This window comes from Oncorhynchus mykiss, chromosome 1, assembly GCF_013265735.2.
Source record: "Oncorhynchus mykiss isolate Arlee chromosome 1, USDA_OmykA_1.1, whole genome shotgun sequence".
Classification (NCBI taxonomy): domain Eukaryota; kingdom Metazoa; phylum Chordata; class Actinopteri; order Salmoniformes; family Salmonidae; genus Oncorhynchus; species Oncorhynchus mykiss.
Genome location: NC_048565.1, coordinates 69,243,945 through 69,267,227, shown reverse-complemented (window position 1 = coordinate 69,267,227; position 23,283 = coordinate 69,243,945). Strand labels below are relative to the sequence as shown.

The following is a 23,283-nucleotide window of genomic DNA, read 5'->3' as shown; positions in this document are numbered from 1 at the left end:
TCAAACTCCCACCAGTTTCATCCACATCTAAAGGATCACCAAGTCAAGATGTTGTCCAAGATGACTTGTATTATAAAGATTTTTTTTTAAATGACCATCACGTTTCACCCACTCAATTACATAATCCTACAACCATTGTAGCCTATTTACCCCCTTGACTGACCTATGAGATCTCCAGCTCATTGAGTAACCATAGCCTCCTGCCCCTTTGATTACATAGCCAACACAAGTTTACCAAGAACACCTTTTCTCAACCGTAAGTGAATTTGTACCTTTGTTTTTTTGTGATTTATTAGTGCGTTGTTGCTGTAGGAGTAGATCCAACTATTTTATCTATTGGTTACCTCAACATGTAATGACACAGCTTTCCTGAAATGTAGTTGGCCTGTGCTGTTGCTACTGGGGTTTTATGTGAAGTGGTATGTTGGTTGTGGTCTCTTGTGATTGGCCATTGACAACAAACCTCCCTTTACAACATTGTTCCTCAGGTTGAGTTATGGGCCTTTTTTCAGACCACTCTCTACCTTTCTTTTTTCTTTCTGTGCTCTGAGAATTTGCTGCCATACTAAAAGGATATAAGCATATCATATTTTGCTCTTTGGAATATACTGTGTGAGTAATGTCTCACAATGTCTCGTGTCATTTCTTTCATAAAATATTTAGACACCACACATTGACCTGAACGTGTTTTAATGGTGATGTGAAAGCAGGATATACAGTTTGCTAGACAGCATAAGCTTATGCATGTAGGGTGATTAACAACAAACATGCATTTCTCATATTTCTCCATTTCCCTACTATATTTGCATGTTAGGAGATACTGCTGGCACATAAAAAGCACACAGTCAAAGACTACCTTAATAACAGACACCGTAGCTCAATGAACACAGAAGGCAATTTGAAAAAACCTTATTGGTAGTACTTCATTTTACCGTACATACATTAGTATTTAGACATGATACATACACAACAATAACCATTTGGTACCAGGTACTATAGCTACTAATTGTGTTGAATTATTTTAAGTAAGCACCAGAAGGTATACATTGATAATAAATACAAGGTAAAGAAATAACAGTGGTACAGTACTGTAAAAATAAACTGCTACCAAAATGCAGGTGAAAGCTTTAATGTGCACTTCTCACAACTTGAACAAAGACTCATAAACAATTCTAACCAATGCAAGTCATTGCAGCTTCAGTCAAATCTACCAACAGTAGATTGGGATGTCCCCATCCTCAATCAAAGGTAGAATATTGGACCAACAGGTTGAACTGTAGACCACATGTATACATACCATAGATAGTATAAGTAACTTGTTGGATAAATATATCCAGACAGAGTGCATATCTATATTCGGGCAACAGACATGTAAGATAAATCTCACATACATAAGTCACATAATTTTGCTTAAGCTTTGGGCACATGCACATTTTCATTTGCTCAAGCTAATGATGAGGGGTCAGCTCAAGGGTTAGCTTTGCACCCCACTGAGCTAGACACTGTTCCCAAGTCAGCCGTACAGAAGTTTGTGCTTAGCGCTTTTTGGACCCACAATGGCAGGGCCTCATAACCCTAAAACTCTTGAGCCGCCCGGTGGAGGCCGAAATCCTTTTTCTCAGTCGCTCCCCAACTCATCAAACCTCTCTACCATCCCCCCGCTGATGCAGCGCATGCACTGGCGGTAGCAGCTGACGATGCGTGACTGGCCCAGCTTGAAGGCCATGGACATGATGGCCATGCCCATGATGATGAAGACAAAAGTGAGCATGAAGTACTTGGGGTGGTTGGGCACGATGTCACCAAAGCCGATGGTGGTGAGGGTGATGAAGCAAAAGTAGAAGGCGTCAAAGGTGTGGAACTCTGTCTCCCACAGGGGCAGGATGAGGCCTCCAAACAGGATGTAGGCAAACACCACCACCAGGATGAGGAGCAGCGGCACATTCAGCTTGTCCATATTGTCCCCGATGCCTGTGAAGTCCCAGATGGCAAAGCCCTTGGGCAAGGGGGGCATGCGGTCCAGCTCAGGGCAGGAAAGGCTCCGCACCAGTGGGCCCTGCCTGTTGAAGTTCTCCCGTGCAATGATGCGGTTGAAGATCTCTGTGTTGTTTCGCAGCTGGATGGACTTGCGCTTCACAGACTGCTGGCTGTGGAGGACCTGTCGGATGTCCATGGGCTCCCGGACCACCACCTCGTGGCTGAAGGTATAGGTCCCGTCCTGGAAGCCCCCCTGGCCCCCGTGCCCTGGCTTCTCTGTGTCCTGGGAGGGGGACCAGCGGCCGTATTGGGGCAACCTGCAGAAAAGAGTGTGCAGGTGGCAGTAGGCCCTGGAGAGGAGCATGGCCAGGAGGTCTCCCACATCTGTGATAACCAGGAGCATGAGGGGGATACCCACCATGGCATACAGGATACAGACCACCTTACCAGGCAGGGTCACCGGATAGATCTCTCCATAACCTGAGACAAGAAGAGCAGCAGGGTATGGAATCATACAGGTAGGTAGCTTACTTATTTCCCTCTCATTTCCAAATATTCTCTTTATCGACAACAATAATTTTGTGTCTAACCACAAATTATATTGTAAAAATGTCCGCTCCTAACACACAAAAAAATATGTGCAGAAGATTGAAAGAATATAGTTTGTCAAACATGGTTTTAGATCTATTGCTGCCATCTGTCGGTCATTTCTAATACTGGATTTGCTGATGCTTCTCTCTAAGGGCATTCAGGGGCATCATACACCCATTCTTTTATAAGGGGCACGAAGTATGTGAGGATGGAGGGGGGAGGAAGTTTAGAGCCATAATAATTATTCAGACCCCTTCACCTTTTCTTACATTACAGCCTGATTCTAAAATGGATATCATTATTTTTTCTCTTATCAATCTACACACAATACCCCACAATGACAAAGCAAAAACAGGTTTTTAGAAATGTTTGCAAAAAAACTGAAATACCTTATTTACATAAGTATTCAGACCCTTTGCAATAAGGCTCGAAATTGAGCTCGGTGCATCCCGTTTCCATTGATCATCCTTGAGATGTTTTTAGAACTTGATTGGAGTCCACCTGTGGTAAATTCAATTGATTGGACATGATTTGGGAAGACACACACCTGTCTATATAAGGTCCCACAGTTGACAGTGCATGTCCGAGCAAAAACCAGACCATGAGGTCGAAGGAACTGTCCGTAGAGCTCCGAGACAGGATTGTGTCGAGTCACAGATCTGGGGAAGGGTACTAAAAAATGTCTGCAGCATTGAAGGTCTCCAAGAACATAGTGGCCTCCATCATTCTTAAGTGGAAGAAGTTTGGAACCGCCAATACTCTTCCAAGACTTTATCCCCTAAATTATTTCATAATGGTTGCATCACTGTTTTAAATGCACTTTGAATTGTTATTAAACCATTTATCCATCACATTAATCATTCTATTTGTTGTGGAATTGTTAGATATTACTTGTTAGATATTGCTGCACTGGCGAATCTAGAAGCATAAGCATTTCGCTACACTCGCAATCAAATCTGCTAACCATGTGTATGTGACCAATAACAATTGATTTGATTTCATTCTGGCTGCATGTGTCCCTCTCCTCTCCCCGTCTCTAACTGGGGCTCACGTTACACAACCGGCTCGCACGTCTGCTTCAAAAAGTGTTGGCAAAAACAATTCTCCGATATGATTGAGTTTATTTGGCCACTTGTGATAAATTCTAAAAGGAATTATAAAAGCAATCCGTTTGCAGTTCTCACTGGAAAGTATGTTGTTAATAATTTTCTAAAGGTAATGAAATAATGGATATTATGATTGGGCACTAGTCAGCCTATCAATAGCCTATTTGTTGCCTTACCTTTCTCTTACTGACAGTTCGAGTTGAGATGCGTTTGGATTTGGAAAGTTTACGAGGTGAACTCATTCATTCTTTTTTTAATATTCTGTCTGCAGTGACTTTTGTCTGGGCTGCTTCAAATGGGTTACACTGGAGTTCGTTTTAATACCATTACTTAATTCCAACTAGAAAATGTCTTCTGAAATCATGCATTCATTGCACATTATAATGCATAAGGGTGGTTTTGAAGATGTGTAATTTTAACATTGTGGGACTGCAGGCTGAGATCTGGCAGGAGCAGGTCAGTGTTGGCAAAAAAAACCTGTGGGGGCGGGCACGGTACTAAAAAATCAGTTCTCCGCAGACCTCTACTACAGAGGACCACGATGTGGGTAGTGGACAAACATTGACATCTATTTGGCCAAAACAGACATCTATATTGTGTTATACTGTACTCTACTGTACCCTACTCTCCTATTCTCCACTGTACTCTACCGTACTGTGCTCTACTATACTGTACCCTACTCTACTGTACCCTACTCTACTATTCTTGACTGTAGTGTCCTCTACTATACTGTACCCTACTCTACTGTACCCTACTCTACTGTGCTCTACCCTACTGTACTGTACTCTACAGACCAAGACCACTAGATCAATAGTTCATGGGCCCTTTCTTCAATTGTTAGAAACGCAAGAAGAGTAAACTCGAGCACAGAGCAGTAGAGAACAGTACAGTAGGATACAGTATAGCAGAGCACAGTAACTTGTCATGGTCTCAACTCACTGGGTCTGGGTCTGAATCTTGGGACCAATGTCCTGGTATAAATCTTGGTCTTGGCTCCTAGATATTACCTTAGTCTTTGGTTTACGAACTATACGCAACCCAATTTGAAATAGACAATGCTCTCTGATCATTGGCTGATCACTCCCAACCCATAGGAATCCCCACCCAGTTGACTACATTTAAATGGCGGAAGCCATCAATGCCAATGTCTATATCAAAACAAGTTCTATATCAAAACAAGTACTATTCAAAAGTTTGGGGTCACTTAGAAATTTCCTTGTTTTTGAAAAAAAAAGCACTTTGTTAATTGTAATATTTGTGTTGTGGAGAAATGACCAGGCAGGAGACGGGAGTACAGTTAGTTTTCGTTTAGTCAAAACACCTCGTGCTCTACAGTTCCCGGCATTCCAGTGCGCATGTGCATTTCCTATTAGGTGTGGTAACGTAACACTGCCGTAATGCATTACTGCTTAGTAACCGCACAGTAACTAATATAAACCAATGTAGATCCCAGATACTACATTAATGTTGTAAATGACTATTGTAGCTGGAAACGGTAGATTTTTAATGGAATATTTACATAGGCGTACAGAGGCCCATTATCAGCAACCATCACTCCTGTGTTCCAATGTCACATTGTGTAAGCTAGTGCAAGTTTATCATTTTAAAAGGCTAATTGATCATTAGAAAACCCTTTTGCAATTATGTTAGGACAGCTGAAAATTGTCATGCTGATTAAAGAAGCAATCACACTGGCCTTCTTTAGACAAGTTGAGTATCTGGAGCATCAGATTTGTGTGTTCGTTACAGGCTCAAAATTGCCAGAAACAAAGAATGTTCTTCTGAAACTCGTCAGTTTATTCTTGTTCTGAGAAATTAAGGCTATTCCATGTGAGAAATTGCCAAGAAACTGAAGATCTCGTACAACGCTGTGTACTACTCCCTTCACAGAACAGCTCAAACTGGCTCTAAACAGAATAGAAAGAGGAGTGGGAGGCCCCGGTGTACAACTGAGCAAGAGGACAAGTACATTAGAGTGTCTTGTTTGAGAGTCCTCAACTGGCAGCTTCATTAAATAGTACCCGCAAAACACCAGTCTCAACGTCAACAGTGAAGAGCCGACTCCGGGATGCTGGCCTTCTAGGCAGAGTTCCTCCGTCCAGTGTCTGTGTTCTTTTGCCCATCTAAATATTACATTTTTATTGGCCAGTCTGAGATGGCTTTTTCGTTGCAACTCTGCCTAGAAGGCTAGCATCCCAGAGTCACCTCTTCACTGTTGACGTTGAGACTGGTATTTTGCGGGTACTATTTAATGAAGCTGCCAGTTGAGGACTTGAGAGGTGTCTGTTTCTCAAACTAGACACTGTAATAATAGTATGGAAATAATAATGTATTTTATTTTGTAAAGTGGTTTCTTGCATCAAACAACACAACAACATTTTCAGTCACCTACTTGTCTGAAGGACAAGTGGATAAAACAGGTGAATGTCAAGCCCTGCATGCTTTTTTTCAAAAGTCTCATGGAACGTAGGCCCTACATTGAACACCACACATTGGCTGCAACTGAAGGCTGAATGATAGAACAGCTCAAATGTTATAGGATGCATTTTCTCCATTGTTTTTTTTTTATGGTAGTCCACTCTGGTAGGTCTACATTATGATCAAATAGCCACAGTAGCCTACTTGGTCACTGTTAAAACTGTAACTTAAAGGTGGCACAGCCTCAGTGTTCACAACGTTCAAGTTTGCGCTCAGCAGACCTGAAATTTGCTCAGTGCCGTAGCGGCATTTTGCCCTAGTTAAACCAAGGGACCAGGGTGCCGGTCTAGAAGCACAGCTTCGACTGCTCCTACAGTTTTGCTTCGGTACTGCAGCTTAACTGATGCTTGGCCCAGAAAGACAATTTTCATACACAGCTACATAGAGAAGTCAGATTAGAAAATTCCTATTAAGACACTTTAGTCATCACCTTTGTGCACAAAACATCAATTGAATTATTATAATAATTGTCGCTGAGGCCAATACATTTTTTCACAGCCGAAGAGATTCAAAATTCATCCAATGTCTGCCATGTTTTTTTGTCACGTATACTCCCTCTCCAGCCTAGGTCATCAGGTCATCAGGCTGCTGATTATCACGCACACCTGTCACCATCGTCTCGCGCACCTGCGCCTCTTGACAATCACCTGGACTCCTTCACCTCCTTGATTATCTTCCCTATATCTGTCACTCCCCGAGGTTCTTTCCTCAGGTGTTATTGACTCTGTTTTCATGTTGGTGTCTTGTTTGTGTTTCGTGTTTATTGTTTCATTTACTTATTAAAACACTCACTCCCTGAACTTGCTTCTCGACTCTCAGCGCGCTCGTTATATTTTTGGATTACGTGATGATGTCGTCGCTGCTCACGCTGCTTCCTGTGCACACTGAGTGCTAGCATGTGATGTTGTTCGGTATAAACCGGATGCAATCCGGATATAGACGGTCCATAAATTGGCACATGTGAACATGAGTAGATAACCTTGAAAACAAAGGTATTGGATGCAGTCTCCAGTTCTTACTATACCTCAATGAGCTAAACATGAGCACAATTCCCGCCTGCATTTTAAGCCCTGCCTACCCAAACTTGTGATTTGCTGGTAGAGTTGTCTGTCTGAAAAGGACCCTACCCTGATTTTTTTTTCTCCCTTTTGAAATTTCAGAGAGAGGCGGACATCCTCCCCAGACCTTGTGCCGTTGCCTAGTTTACGATATTCCAAGGTCTGGGATATCCAAGACTATTGAGAGAGTGTCCCTGGTAATGATGGTTTCATGATGGAACAGTGAAGCTTCATAAGAGTGACTATAGACGCAAATCATAGCATTAACAACACATGTATAATAATAACAACATGTCAGACAAGCTCAATCATTTACAATTTGACGACAAAGGGAGAAAGAGAAAAAATAGTTGAGATGAGATCCATTGTGGTTTTCTAGTCGTGACATAAGGATATATTGTGGTGATCTTGGAGATTGGAACCTAGAAAGCAATAATTATCAATAATGTGGAAAGAAGTCCGTCTTGAGACCTCTAATCTGCTTCTGGTGATGTGAAATGCATTTTGGTCTTCGAGGGACTTTCTTCAGCAATTTGCGGCCTTCCTGTTTGCCGACCAAGCTATTAGCCAATAACCCAAACATAAATGGACCATGATAGCTATCATATATCAGACCTTAACAGACTTCCTAATGTATTTTATGAACATAAAGTGGAACATTAACAAAAAAATAGAGTGCAGAGATGTCATTCGAAATGGGATTCTGATGTAATATTACTTGGTTTGGAGTGTTTGAGTGTTTTCCAACATGTTTTAGCAACATTTGCATAATGCCTTGTAGTCAATGGCAAGTGATGACAATTGTATATGTAATGAAACAAAATATGGAGGGAAAAAAAACGTTTTTGGGGATCAACTACAATCACAGAAAGAGTGAAAAGAAGCCTACATGTAAAAATGTGTGAACTTCCCCTGCAGGTACTCCCACAACATTAGAAAATAACAAATGGAATCTAGCAACCTCTCCCTTTTCACTTTCCGATATATGATCGGTAAATGTTTGGTTCAATACAGCTCACTAGAAAATCATCCTGTTGAATGGTGTATGGCTTGCCAACTGTATAGAGGATGGCCCTAAAAATGGTCAGACTCCAGCTACCCAAGTTATAGACTGTTCTCTCTGCTACCACATGACAAATGGTACTGATGTACGAAGTCTGGAACCAGCAGGACCGTGAACAGCTTCAACCCCCAAGCCATAAGACTGATAAATAGCTACCCGGACAATCTGCATAGAACTCTTTTGACTCATCACATACGCTGCTGTTACTGTTTATTAGCTGTCCCTTTATTCCTAGTTAAATCAAAATCAAATCAAAGTGTATTTGTCTCGTGCTCCGAATACAACAGTGAAATGCTTACTTACAGGCTCTAACCAATAGAGCAAAAAAGGTATTAGGTGAACAATAGGTAGGTAAAAAAATAAAACAACAGTAAAAAGACAGGCTATATACAGTAGCGAGGCTATAAAAGTAGCGAGGATACATACAGACACCGGTTAGTCAGGCTGATTGAGATAGTATGTACATGTAGATATGGTTAATGTGACTATGCATATATGATGAACAGAGAGTAGCAGTAGCGTAAAAGAGGGGTTGTTATATGCACATCCTGTATCTACATGTACCTCAATTACCTCTTACCCCTGCACATCGACCCATGTATATAGCTAAGTTATCGTTGCTCATTGTGTATCTATAGTATTATTGCAGAGTTAAAATTCTCTCTATTATTACAGTTTTGCTTTTCATTATTTCTCTATTTTCTTTCTCTCTGCATTGTTGGGAAGGGCCCGTAAGTAAGCATTTCACTGTTAGTTCACACCTGTTGTTTACGAAGCATGTGACAAATACATTTTTGATTTTAATACATTAAAAGTTTCGAGATTCAGAACAATGCTGAACAAGAACTACACAATATGCATGTGTGAAAAACTGTCTGCAAATGCAGTTGATGGGAATGGTCCATTAGCAATCACGGCTAGGCACTAATGCTGAAACTGTGGCTTGAAATGGCTGTTGAGTGAAGTCAAGACTGGGGGTGAGGCCAGGTCAATGATCTATGTTCTTCACTAAAGGAGCGTTGAAAGAGAAGGCTAACCAGTATCTTATCTTGTTACTTTAACCACTGGACATACATTATATTGTCCTCACACTCCCTCAAGATGGTAGTAGTTGTATGACCACATATATCATTAACAGTTCATATTATGTATATAGGCACATCTTAAGACACAAATACTCCTGTATTAATCTAATGGGCACAGCCTCTGATTTCAATTATTTATATGACATCTTCATCTTAAGGTGCAATCAAAATAGCGGTTTTGTCCCTGGTGGTGATTATTGCAATCAGAGAGGGTCTGAGCCCAGCGTGAACCTGCACCAGGGACTGACACATGAAAAGCGCACAGAACATGGCAACCCCCCCCCCCCCCCCCCCCCCCTCCCATTCTTTGCAGCAGCTGTCTGCAGATGAGAGCCACAAGGTGCTTGCAAGAATTAATGCAGAGCACAGCCAACTGTTTTTTATGTCTGTAAGTTTTATAAAGTGTAAGAATAACATAGTAACATCCCTAACATAGTCTTCTGCCATTATAGCTCGTTCCTGTTGTCCCCGGAAAGGCTCATTTATTTGACATTAATGCAGTCATTTTAAACTCAATTAAAAAATGGTTTCCTCTGGAAAATAATTGTATGGGAGGTGGTCAAGAAACCAAATTTGTTTAATTTAGGGAACGCGGTAATCTACTCTATGTATATCGACATTGCATGTGCTACTAGATACAAGTATGTCAATGCCAACCATTGTTTTAACAATTCATTTGACAAATGATAAGGGTTAGATGGATATGAATTCGTACTACAGCCCAGACTTTTTGGGGAAAATGTTTACACATCGATCTGTTAATACTACTGATAACTTTATCCATGAAATGCTCTGATGTGACATGCACAAATGTGTAATGTGTATTCCACAGTATTTCCATTTAATGACAAACTATTTATCAGGGAGGTATGGTAGGAGTCAAATCAGCTATGGTAGCAATTACAGATAGACAAATCCACAAAATATCCCATTTTCAATCCCTGTTGGCCAAAACCGTTGTTTCATGGTTGACTGCTGATTGATGGAGAGCGGATCCACTCTCATTTACAGCCTGATAACATCAGTTCACTCAGTGAGCATGGCACACAGCACACTAAGACCAAAGTTCATCAAGCTTGAGGCCAACAACATGATTTAATGTGGTGGAAATTTCAATGACTAAAGAGATGAGAGAGACAGTGTCCTATTTGTAAAAAAAACAACATAGTAATGACATTGTACTAATAATACATCATGCCTGGTGTTCCAAATCCATGGATATTTATTTCAGGTGGGCTTCATTTTGACAGGAAAGCCATTGTAGCTTAGAGGCAATCTATATCAGTGGTGACCATGCATAACAATCCATAACCAGACATAACAATTGATAGTATCTATCTATATTGTCCTAATGAGGCTATACATTTACAAAGAGAATCAAATGAGCCCAAAAAATTAGCAAATGGTCTACAACACCAGCACAATTATATTTTAGTATACTGTAGGCCTAATGTGCTGTCTTAATTAGGCCTATTTTGTGTTTGTTTTGCATGTCTTTTAACTTTAAGACGAAACTTAACTTAAAAGTTGGTAATTTAGATGACTTACCCACGGTTGTGAATACAGTACAACAGAAGAACAGGGATGGATAGAATGTCCATCGCTCTGGATGTTGAAGCCATATGGACTTGAACCCCCCGTTGATTTCTTTCTCTAGTTCTTTCACCAAATGTTGTTCTTGAGAAGAATTGCTGGACAAATTACCTGTAAATAAAAGGCAGTTATTTGAATGAAGTTAATCGTAAACATTTTTGAACACATTTTACAAGACATAAAAAAAAGTGTAATGTAAAAATCCTATTTTCACCCCATATACAAAGACTGTAGCCCTATATTATAACAAGTTATAACAATAATAATAATAATAAACATCGATCTAGCTTTCTGGCCTTTTTAGGCTGAGTTTCTGTATAGCACTTCGTGACATCGGCTGATGTAAAAAGGGCTTTATAAATACATTTGATTGATTGATTTACCTTACCTGGATAATTTTGAATTGTGCGCAACAGTTTACCCAAAAACTCATGATATTCCCCTTCTGTTTTGTACACACTCCCTCCCTCAATGCACCAGAATAGCACCGCTCCCAAGGCGGCATATCCGACGAGTGAAAGTATGAGAAAAACGTGAGGAAACAGCTTCCATAGCTTTGAAGTACACTTTTTGGAATTCTCTATCGAACTTCGTGTTTTACCCAATGCCAACGACATCTTGCAGTCTCTGAAGAGCTATTGGAACGTGATGCCAAATTCTCTCTCCATGGCAAGGCTGTCAAGACCGTCCGACGGCGAGAAGCGCAGAATGATATGTGTCCGCCATCCCCCCGCATTAAGCAAACACCAAATTGAAGTCCCCCGGGAGACAAGTGCTATTGACTTCATCTCTCAGGTAGGCTATTTTGAAACTCCACAAAATAGGACATTTATTCGTTTTGTACTTGATTCCCCATTAAAGCCTCCTTAACTGGATAATGCAATTGCCATTTAAATCAGTAAACACAATTTGATCTTGCCCCCTCGCCTTTTTGAGCATTGAGCGACAGGTGTTGATGCCATCTATATTTAGCTAGCCCCATATGAATGCAGCTGTTGTTTCAGAAGAACAACTGGAGCTTGTTAAATTCCAGCCAGTAAAACAGGCATTTCCCTACAAGGCACAGCGACAAAACTGCATTAAAAACATCCTACAAACTTTACAACAAACTTCTGCTGCTGTGAATCACAATGGAAATCATTGGGTGAATAATGACCATTGCCTAAAACATTGACAAAATAGGCATACTGCTTTACTTAGTTGTGATATTACCTGTTTAGGTGTAGGATCTTAATTTGAACCAGTTTGCTACAGCAGGAAAATTAATTATTATGTGGATTATAATTCATGAACATGTTTGTAGGGTTGATACCAGATGAGGCTGGTGGGAGTAAATCAGTGGAAATGTATAAGCACATCAAACACATTGAAACAATGTGTTTGACTCCATTTCATTGATTCCATTCCAGCCACTACAATCAGCCCGTATAGCTCCTCCCACCAGCCTCCTCCGGTTGATACATTTTGTGTAAGGGAACATTTAAAAGCAGAAATTACAAACTTCAGAAGCCTTTTTAAACCGCAGATACACTATAAGTTTTACATTTCCTGCATTGCAGAAATGTTCTGCAACAGAGTGATCAAATTAAGATCCTACATCTAAACAAAGAGCCTTCTGTGAAGCAAGAAATATACTCTAAATGTTTGTATTTAGCTTTCAATTAATCCTGTCCTGTTTAATCCAACAAATCACATTAAAAGGTGCACAATGTCAGACGGTCCATTCAAAGTCTTTTGAGACTGTTGCCAAGGTCCGAAAGGACTGCCTGGATGGGTGTGTGTTTTAAGGTCTCAAGCAAGGTGCTTCATCATGTGAGCGGGGGTTCACCGAAACACAAGTAACGAAACTAACCTACCAGAAGGTTGTCCAATTTTGTGAGACAGGCAATGAAGAACCTTCTATGGGTAGGAGCCTTTGTTGCTGCTCTATGCGGGGATAAGTGATAGAGTACGGGTAGGAGCCAACAAAGGGTTTATTCTCAGACTAGTTTTTTCTTATTCTTCATATCATGTTGTATAATGTAGGAGACAGGCGCAGGAATACGAAATAGAGGGATTTTATTTCTCTGCCCAAAATAGAGTACGTCATGAACATGACAGGGACGAAGCCCAAAACAAACACGTATATACAGTTGAAGTCGGAAGTTTACATACACTTAGGTTGGAGTCATTAAAACTCATTTTTCAACCACTCCACAAATTTCTTGTTAACAAACTATAGTTTTGGCAAGTCGGTTAGGCCATCTACTTTGTGCATGACACAAGTACATTTTCCAACAATTGTTTACAGACAAATTAATTCACTTATAATTAACTGAATCAAAATTCCAATCGGTCAGAAGTTTACATACACTAAGTTGACTGTGCCTTTAAACAGCTTGGAAAATTCCAGAAAATTATGTCATGGCTTTAGAAGCTTCTGATAGGCTAATTGACATCATTTGAGTCAATTGGAGGTGTACCTGTGGATGTATTTCAAGGCCTACCTTCAAACTCAGTGCCTCTTTGCTTGACAGGGCCGGCAGGGTAGCCTAGTGGTTAGAGCGTTGGACTAGTAACTGAAAGGTTGCAAGTTCAAATCCCCGAGCTGACAAGGTACAAATCTGTCCTTCTGCCCCTGAACAGGCAGTTAACCCACTGTGCCTAGGCCGTCGTTGAAAATAAGAATTTGTTCTTAACTGACTTGCCTAGTTAAATAAAGGTAAAATCATGGGGAAATCAAAAGAAATCAGCCAAGACCTCAGAAAAAAAACTGTAGACCTCCACCAGTCTAGTTCATCCTACACAGCTGTCATTCTGCTCAGGAAGGAGATGCGTTCTGTCTCCTAGAGAGGAATGTACTTTGGTGTGAAAAGTGCAAATCAATCCCAGAACAACAGCAAAGGACCTTGTGAAGATGCTGGAGGAAACAGGTACCAAAGTATCTATATCCAACAAGTCCACTATCAACATAACCTGAAAAGCATCTCAGCAAGGAAGAAGCCACTGCTCCAAAACCTCCATAAAAAAACAGACGGTTTGCAACTGCACATCGGGTCAAAGATTGTACTTTTTAGAGAAATGTCTTCTGGTCTGATAAAACAAAAATAGAACATAATGGCCATAATGACCATCGTTATGTTCGGAGGAAAAGGGGGAGGCTTGCAAGACAAAGAACACCATCCCAACCGTGAAGCACGGGGATGGAAGCATCATGTTGTGGGGGTGCTTTGCTGCAGGAGGGACTGGTGCACTTCACAAAATAGATGGCATCATGAGTAAGGAAAATTAAGTGGATATATTGAAGCTGGAAGAAGGTCTGTTCAACGCTGGTCCGACCAATGTGATTCCACACTCCAAGACTGCTTCCATCACGTGGACTGGGATATGTTTCGTATTGCGTCAGGCAACAACATTGACGAATACGCTGATTCGGTGAGCGAGTTCATTAGAACGTGCGTTGAAGGTGTCGTTCCCATAGCAACGATTAAAACATTCCCAAACCAGAAACCGTGGATTGATGGCAGCATTCGCGTGAAACTGAAAGCGCGAACCACTGCTTTTAATCAGGGCAAGGTGACTGGAAACATGACCGAATACAAACAGTGTAACTATTCCCTCCGCAAGGCAATCAAACAAGCTAAGCGTCAGTATAGAGACAAAGTAGAATCTCAATTCAACGGCTCAGACACAAGAGGTATGTGGCAGGGTCTACAGTCAATCACAGATTACAAAAAGAAAACCAGCCCCGTCACGGACCAGGATGTCTTGCTCCCAGGCAGACTAAATAACTTTTTTGCCCGCTTTGAGGACAATACAGTGCCACTGACACGGCCCGCAACCAAAACATGCGGACTCTCCTTCACTGCAGCCGACGTGAGGAAAACATTTAAACGTGTCAACCCTCGCAAGGCTGCAGGCCCAGACGGCATCCCCAGCCGCGCCCTCAGAGCATGCGCAGACCAGCTGGCTGGTGTGTTTACGGACATATTCAATCAATCCCTATCCCAGTCTGTTGTTCCCACATGCTTCAAGAGGGCCACCATTGTTCCTGTTCCCAAGAAAGCTAAGGTAACTGAGCTAAACGACTACCGCCCCGTAGCACTCACTTCCGTCATCATGAAGTGCTTTGAGAGACTAGTCAAGGACCATATCACCTCCACCCTACCTGACACCCTAGACCCACTCCAATTTGCTTACCGCCCAAATAGGTCCACAGACGATGCAATCTCAACCACACTGCACACTGCCCTAACCCATCTGGACATGAGGAATACCTATGTGAGAATGCTGTTCATTGACTACAGCTCGGCATTTAACACCATAGTGCCCTCCAAGCTCGTCATCAAGCTCGAGACCCTGGGTCTCGACCCCGCCCTGTGCAACTGGGTACTGGACTTCCTGACGGGCCGCCAGCTGGTGAGGGTAGGCAACAACATCTCCACCCCGCTGATCCTCAACACTGGGGCCCCACAAGGGTGCGTTCTGAGCCCTCTCCTGCACTCCCTGTTCACCCACGACTGAGTGGCCACGCACGCCTCCAACTCAATCATCAAGTTTGCGGACGACACAACAGTGGTAGGCTTGATTACCAACAACGACGAGACGGCCTACAGGGAGGAGGTGAGGGCCCTCGGAGTGTGGTGTCAGGAAAATAACCTCACACTCAACGTCAACAAAACAAAGGAGATGATTGTGGACTTCAGGAAACAGCAGAGGGAACACCCCCCTATCCACATCGATGGAACAGTAGTGGAGAGGGTAGTAAGTTTTAAGTTCCTCGGCGTACACATCACAGACAAACTGAATTGGTCCACCCACACAGACAGCATCGTGAAGAAGGCGCAGCAGCGCCTCTTCAACCTCAGGAGGCTGAAGAAATTCGGCTTGTCACCAAAAGCACTCACAAACTTCTACAGATGCACAATCGAGAGCATCCTGTCGGGCTGTATCACCGCCTGGTATGGCAACTGCTCCGCCCACAACCGTAAGGCTCTCCAGAGGGTAGTGAGGTCTGCACAACGCATCACCGGGGGCAAACTACCTGCCCTCCAGGACACCTACACCACCCGATGTCACAGGAAGGCCATAAAGATCATCAAGGACAACAACCACCCGAGCCACTGCCTGTTCACCCCGCTATCATCCAGAAGGCGAGGTCAGTACAGGTGCATCAAAGCTGGGACCGAGAGACTGAAAAACAGCTTCTATCTCAAGGCCATCAGACTGTTAAACAGCCACCACTAACATTGAGTGGCTGCTGCCAACACAATGACTTAACTCCAGCCACTTTAATAATGGGAATTGATGGGAAATGATGTAAAATATATCACTAGCCACTTTAAACAATGCTACCTAATATAATGTTTACATACCCTACATTATTAATCTCATATGTATACATATATACTGTACTCTATATCATCTACTGCATCTTTATGTAATACATGTATCACTAGCCACTTTAACTATGCCACTTTGTTTACATACTCATCTCATATGTATATACTGCACTCAATACCATCTACCGTATCTTGCCTATGCCGCTCTGTACCATCACTCATTCATATATCTTTATGTACATATTCTTTATCCCCTTACACTTGTGTCTATAAGGTAGTAGTTTTGGAATTGTTGGCTAGATTACTTGTTGGTTATTACTACATTGTCGGAACTAGAAGCACAAGCATTTCGCTACACTCGCATTAACATCTGCTAACCATGTGTATGTGACAAATAAAATTGGATTTGATTTGATTTGAACATCTCAAGACATCAGTCAGGAAGTTAAAGCTTGGTCGCAAATGGGTGTTCCAAATGGACAATAACCCCAAGCATACTTCCAAAGTTGTGGCAAAATGGCTTAAGGACAACAAAGTTATTGGACTGGACATCACAAAGCCATGACCTCAATCCTATAGGACATTTTTGGGCAGAACTGAAAAACCGTGTGCGAGCAAGGAGGCCTACGAACCTGACTCAGTTACACCAGCTCTGTCAGGAGGAATGGGCCAAAATTCACCCAAATTATTTTGGGAAGCTTGTGGAAGGCTACCCGAAATGTTTGACCCAAGTTAAACAATTTAAAGGCAATGCTACCAAATACTAATTGAGTGTCTGTAAACTTCTGACCCACTGGGAATGTAATGAAAGAAATACAAGCTGAAATAAATCATTCTTAAAAATAAAGTGGTGATCCTAACTGACCTAAGACAGGGAATTTTTACTATGATTAAATGTCAGGAATTGTGAAAAACTGAGTTTAAATGTATTTGGCTAAGGTGTATGTAAACGTCCGACTTCAACTGTATATAACACAGGGCTGTAACCCAAACCAAGCGCGAGGTGGAAACCTCTAATAAATACACGGGACGAGACCTGTAATAACAACACACGGGACGAGACCTGTAATAACAATACACGGGACGAGACCTGTAATAACAATACACGGGACGAGACCTGTAATAACAATACAGGGGACGAGACCCGTAATAACAACACACGGGACGAGACCTGTAATAACAATACACGGGACGAGACCTGTAATAACAATACAGGGGACGAGACCCGTAATAACAACACAGGGGACGAGACCCGTAATAACAACACAGGGGACGAGACCCGTAATAACAATACAGGGGACGAGATCCATAATAACAATACAGGGGACGAGACCCGTAATAATAATACAGGGGACGAGACCCGTAATAACAATACAGGGGACGAGACCCTTAATAATAATACAGTCGGACGAGACCCAAAATAACAATACAGGGGAGGAGACCCATAATAGCAATACAGGGGACGAGACCCATAATAGCAATACAGGGGACGAGACCCGTAATAACAATAAAGGGGACGAGACCCGTAATAACAATACAAGTGGACGAGACCCGTAATAATAATACAGGGGGGACGAGACCCGTAATAACAATACAGGGGACGAGACCCGTAATAACAATACAGGGGACGAGACCCGTAATAACAATACAGGGGACGAGACCCGTAATAACAATACAGGGGACGAGACCCGTAATAACAATACAGGGGACGAGACCCGTAATAACAATACAGGGGACGAGACCCGTAATAATAATACAGGGGACGAGACACGTAATAACAATACAGGGGACGAGACCCGTAATAACAATACAGGGGACGAGACCCGTAATAACAATACAGGGGACGAGACCCGTAATAACAATACAGGGGACGAGACCCGTAATAACAATACAGGGGACGAGACCCGTAATAACAATACAAGTGGACGAGACCTGTAATAACAATACAGGGGATGAGACCCATAATAATAATACATGGTAACACGAAAGCCGATACCATAATGGTTTTGTTATACTGTATTTCAGTCTTCTGTGATATATATACTGTGTAATTTGGGATGCAAAGTAAAAATGTAATCTGACATGGTACTTTTTTTAAGCCCATAACCATGTGTGTGAGGTGTATACTTTTGTTTCAAAGTAGATTTGTTTAAGACCAAGAAACACTCTGTGTGACCCTGATTTAGCCCAATGCAGTAAAAGGTTAAAGCAGACAGTTGTAAGAAAATTGTTAGGCCTAAGAAGAATCCTAACCCGGCCTAAGAGGTAAGTGGACAAATTTGACCATGTGAGTTCTCTGAGCCTGACCATATAGGCTACTCTCCAGGTGAATACCAAACCATTAAGAGTTCAGACCCCATGGCACTACTTCTGCAAAACATCCTTCAGTGGGCGTACATATAGGCCTACTGTACAATAATTCAGATGAGGAGTGGTCTTACTGTGAAACTTGCTGCACTATCTGTATGGTCATCATACACATTTGAGCATCATACAATCATACAATGGTCCAATGAATAATGATCAATTGAAAGGATCATACACAGACATTGCTGTAGTCTGTGACATGCTGTGTCACACTATGTCTACAATCGCAATTGATCAGTCTGGTGGATCCCAATCACCATAAAAGTGTTTCATTTGTACTCAACAATGAATTACTTAATTATAGTGTGCATTATTCCATAGCTTGAATACTCTCAACTCCGATAGCTTGTCCCTCAACCATTATCAACGACTGTTCAATGTAAACCTTGCACTGTATGTTTTGTACATACTGTCCGAACACATCCCAGTATGTGAGTAGTAAACCTGGAGAAAGCTACAAGAGCTCTTACCATATAAAACAACCTATTGTGTTAACAGCTAATGTCTGGTCAATGTTAACTTTGTAAATATTTAGCTGAAATTAAGGCTGGTATAAACAGAGATCAGTGAGTTTCAGAATCACAAGGCTCTGATAGGTGGCTTTAACGGCCAAGTAAGGCGGCATTCGGGCTGCTCACATTCTTATGTCTGGAGCAGACATATACTCTCAGACAAACCTTTTATTAGTGAAGTAAGTCAGCTGTTGTTTGAATTAGGTGACGTGCTTCTTGATGTTGGATGATTGCTATAGCCTCAACTTCTAGCCTGGTGGGGCCACAGTATTTTAAACTCTTTGTTCAAATTGTATTGGTCACATACACATGGTTAGTAGATGTTATTGCGAGTGTAGTGAAATGCTTGTGCTTCTAGTTCCTACAGCGCAGCAATATCTAACATGTAATCTAACAATTCCACAACAACTACCTAATACACACAAATCTAAGTAAAGGAATGGAATAAGAATATATACATATTAATATATGGATGAGCAATGGCAGAGTGGCATAGGCAAGATGCAATATATGGTATAAAATACAGTATATACATACAGTTGAAGTCGGAAGTTTACATACACCTTAGCCAAATACATTTAAACTCAGTTTTTCACAATTCCTGACATTTAATCCTAGTAAAAATTCCATGTCTTAGGTCAGTAAGGATCACCACTTCATTTTCAGACTGTGAAATGTCAGAATAATAGCAGAGAGAATAATTTATTTCAGTTTTTATTTCTTTCATCACATTCCCAGTGGGTCATAAGTTTACATACACTCAATTAGTATTTTGTAGCATTGCCTTTAAATTCTTTAACTTGGGTCAAACGTTTTGGGTAGCCTTCCACAAGCTTCCCACAATAAGTTGGGTGAATATTGGCCCATTCCTCCTGGCAGAGCTGGTGTAACTGAGTCAGGTTTGTAGGCCTCCTTGCTCGCACACGCCTTTTCAGTTCTGCCCACAAATTTTCTATAGGATTGAGGTCAGGGCTTTGTGATGGCCACTCCAATACCTTTACTTTGTTGTCCACAACTTTGGAAGTATGCTTAACTTCCTGACTGATGTCTTGAGATGTTGCTTCAATATATCAACCTAATTTTCCTGCCTCATGATGCCATCTATTTTGTGAAGTGCACCAGTCCCTCCTGCAGCAAAGCACCCCCACAACATGATGCTGCCACCCCCGTGCTTCACGGTTGGGATTGAGTTCTTCGGCTTGCAAGCCTCCCCCTTTTTCCTCCAAACATAACGATGGTCATTATGGCCAAACAGTTCTATTTTTGTTTCTTCAGACCAGAGGACATTTCTCCAAAAAGTACCATCTTTGTCCCCATGTGCAGTTGCAAACCGTAGTCTGGCTTTTTTATGGTGGTTTTGGAGCAGTGGCTTCTTCCTTGCTGAGCGGCCTTTCAGGTTATGTCAATATAGGACTCGTTTTACTGTGGATATACTGTGGGGCAAAAAAGTATTTAGTCAGCCACCAATTGTGCAAGTTCTCCCACTTAAAAAGATGAGAGAGGCCTGTAATTTTCATCATAGGTACACTTCAACTATGACAGACAAAATGAGAAAAAAAATCCAGAAAATCACATTGTAGGATTTTTAATGAATTTATTTGCAAATTATGGTAGAAAATAAGTATTTGGTCAATAAGAAAAGTTTATCTCAATACTTTGTTATATACCCTTTGTTGGCAATGACAGAGGTCAAACGTTTTCTGTAAGTCTTCACAAGGTTTTCACACACTGTTGCTGGTATTTTGGCCCATTCCTCCATGCAGATCTCCTCTAGAGCAGTGATGCTTTGGGGCTGTTGCTGGGCAACACGGACTTTCAACTCCCTCCAAAGATTTTCTATGGGGTTGAGATCTGGCGACTGGCTAGGCCATTCCAGGACCTTGAAATGCTTCTTACGAAGCCACTCCTTCGTTGCCCAGACGGTGTGTTTGGGATCATTGTCATGCTGAAAGACCCAGCCACATTTCATCTTCAATGCCCTTGCTGATGGAAGGAGGTTTTCACTCAAAATCTGACGATACATGGCCCCATTCATTCTTTCCTTTACACGGATCAGTCGTCCTGGTCCCTTTGCAGAAAAACAGCCCCAAAGCATGATGTTTCCACCCCCATGCTTCACAGTAGGTATGGTGTTCTTTGGATGCAACTCAGCATTCTTTGTCCTCTAAGCACGACGAGTTGAGTTTTTACCAAAAAGTTATATTTTGGTTTCATCTGACCATATGACATTCTCCCAATCTTCTTCTGGATCATCCAAATGCTCTCTAGCAAACTTCAGACGGGCCTGGACATGTACTGGCTTAAGCAGGGGGACACATCTGGCAACTGCAGGATTTGAGTCCCTGGCGGCGTAGTGTGTTACTGATGGTAGGCTTTTTTACTTTGGTCCCAGCTCTCTGCAGGTCATTCACTAGGTCCCCCCGTGTGGTTCTGGGATTTTTTGAGTGAGAGGTTGTTTACCTGACACCACACTCCGAGTGCCCTCATCTCCTCCCTGTAGGCTGTCTTGTCGTTGTTGGTAATCAAGCCTACTACTGTTGTGTCGTCTGCAAACTTGATGATTCAGTTGGAGGTGTGCATGGCCACGCAGTCATGGGTGAACAGGGAGTACAGGAGGGGGCTGAGGATGCACCCTTGTGGGACCTCAGTGTTGAGGATCAGCAAAGTGGAGATGTTGTTTCCCATCCTCACCACCTGGGGGCAGCCCATCAGGAAGTCCAGGACCCAATTGCACAGTGCGGGGTTGAGACCCAGGGCCTCAAGCTTAATGATGAGCTTGGAGGGTCCTATGGTGTTGAATGCTGAGCTATAGTCAATGACCAGTATTCTTACATATGTGTTCCTCTTGTCCAGATGGGATAGGGCAGTATGCAGTGTTATAGCGATTGCATCGTGGACCTATTGGGGCGGTAAGCAAATCGAAGTGGATCTAGGGTGACAGGTAAGGTGTTGGTGATATGATCCTTGACTAGTCTCTCAAAGCACTTCATGATGACCGAAGTGAGTGCTACGGGGCGATCATCATTTAGTTCAGTTACCTTTGCCTTCTTGAGTACAGGAAAAATGGTGGCCATATTGAAGCATGTGGGGACAGCAGACTGAGATAGCAAGAGATTGAATATGTCTGTAAACACACTAACCAGCTGGTCTGCGCATGCTCTGAGGATGAGACATGGTATGCCGTCTGGGCCGGCAGCCTTGCGAGGGTTAACACGTTTAAATGTCTTACTCACGTCGGCCACGGAGAAGGAGAGCCCACAGTCCTTGGTAGCGGGCCGTGTCGGTGGCACTGTATTGTCCTCAAAGCGGGCAAAGAAGGTGTTTAGCTTGTCTGGAAGCAAGACGTCAGTGTCCGTGATTTGGCTGATTTTCCTTTTGTCATCCGTGATTGTCTGTAGACCCTGCCACATATGTCTCGTTTCTGAGCCGTTGAATTGCAACTCCACTTTGTCTCTATGCTGACATTTCGCTTGTTTGATTGGCTTGCGGAGGGAATCTAAATTCAATCCGTTTATTTAGGTAATTTATTTTTTCATCCTCTGGACCTTGACTGAAGTATCAGCAATGTCACAAGCATAGGCCATCATGTGTTCTCACATCACCAGAGAATTGCATTTTACCACCTGCACCACTTTGAAGGAATTAACCTCTAAAGTTAGGTCAATAGCAAAAGCATTTGAAAATCTGGAGTGCTGAAAATATACTGTACGTTTCCCATCAAGTCTATAGTTGCATTATGATGAGTTGTGTACGATTTCTATTCAATCCTTTAGATACAATGCTGTATGCTGGACCCAGTGCCATTAACACAATCTAATTCCCATATTATGAGTCTCAAGACAGAGCTCGGATCGTGAAGTTATTTCCAATGAGCCTGCTCTCTGTCTTTACCACCAAACACATCATGTTTAGAAGTCTCATTTGCTCTGGGACAGATGCCAAGCTTTCTATCATTTCGAAAGACGCCTGTGTTAAAGAACCACTTTGTAAACATTTATTTTTCCTGTGAGTGATGCTTTGGTGTGACACTTATTTGACAGTGTTTTGAAGGTGTACTCTGTGGGGATCTCGAAGCATTATTGTGTGTGTGCAATTAGCCAATTTAAGAGTAACCATTACTAACTTATGAAAA

General features: G+C 42.1%; 1 protein-coding gene across 1 annotated transcript; it reads right to left on the bottom strand.

Moving 5' to 3' along the window:
- Positions 1–673: 673 nt before the first annotated feature.
- On the bottom strand, positions 674–11,834 carry LOC110528139 (potassium channel subfamily K member 18). The gene is made up of 3 exons (XM_021609964.2): positions 11,340–11,834; positions 10,907–11,062; positions 674–2,457 (listed from the first exon to the last, which is right to left on the bottom strand). Exons 1-3 carry the CDS (start codon positions 11,566–11,568, stop codon positions 1,619–1,621), a joined length of 1,224 nt encoding a protein of 407 aa, XP_021465639.2. The 5' UTR covers positions 11,569–11,834; the 3' UTR covers positions 674–1,618.
- Positions 11,835–23,283: the final 11,449 nt, after the last annotated feature.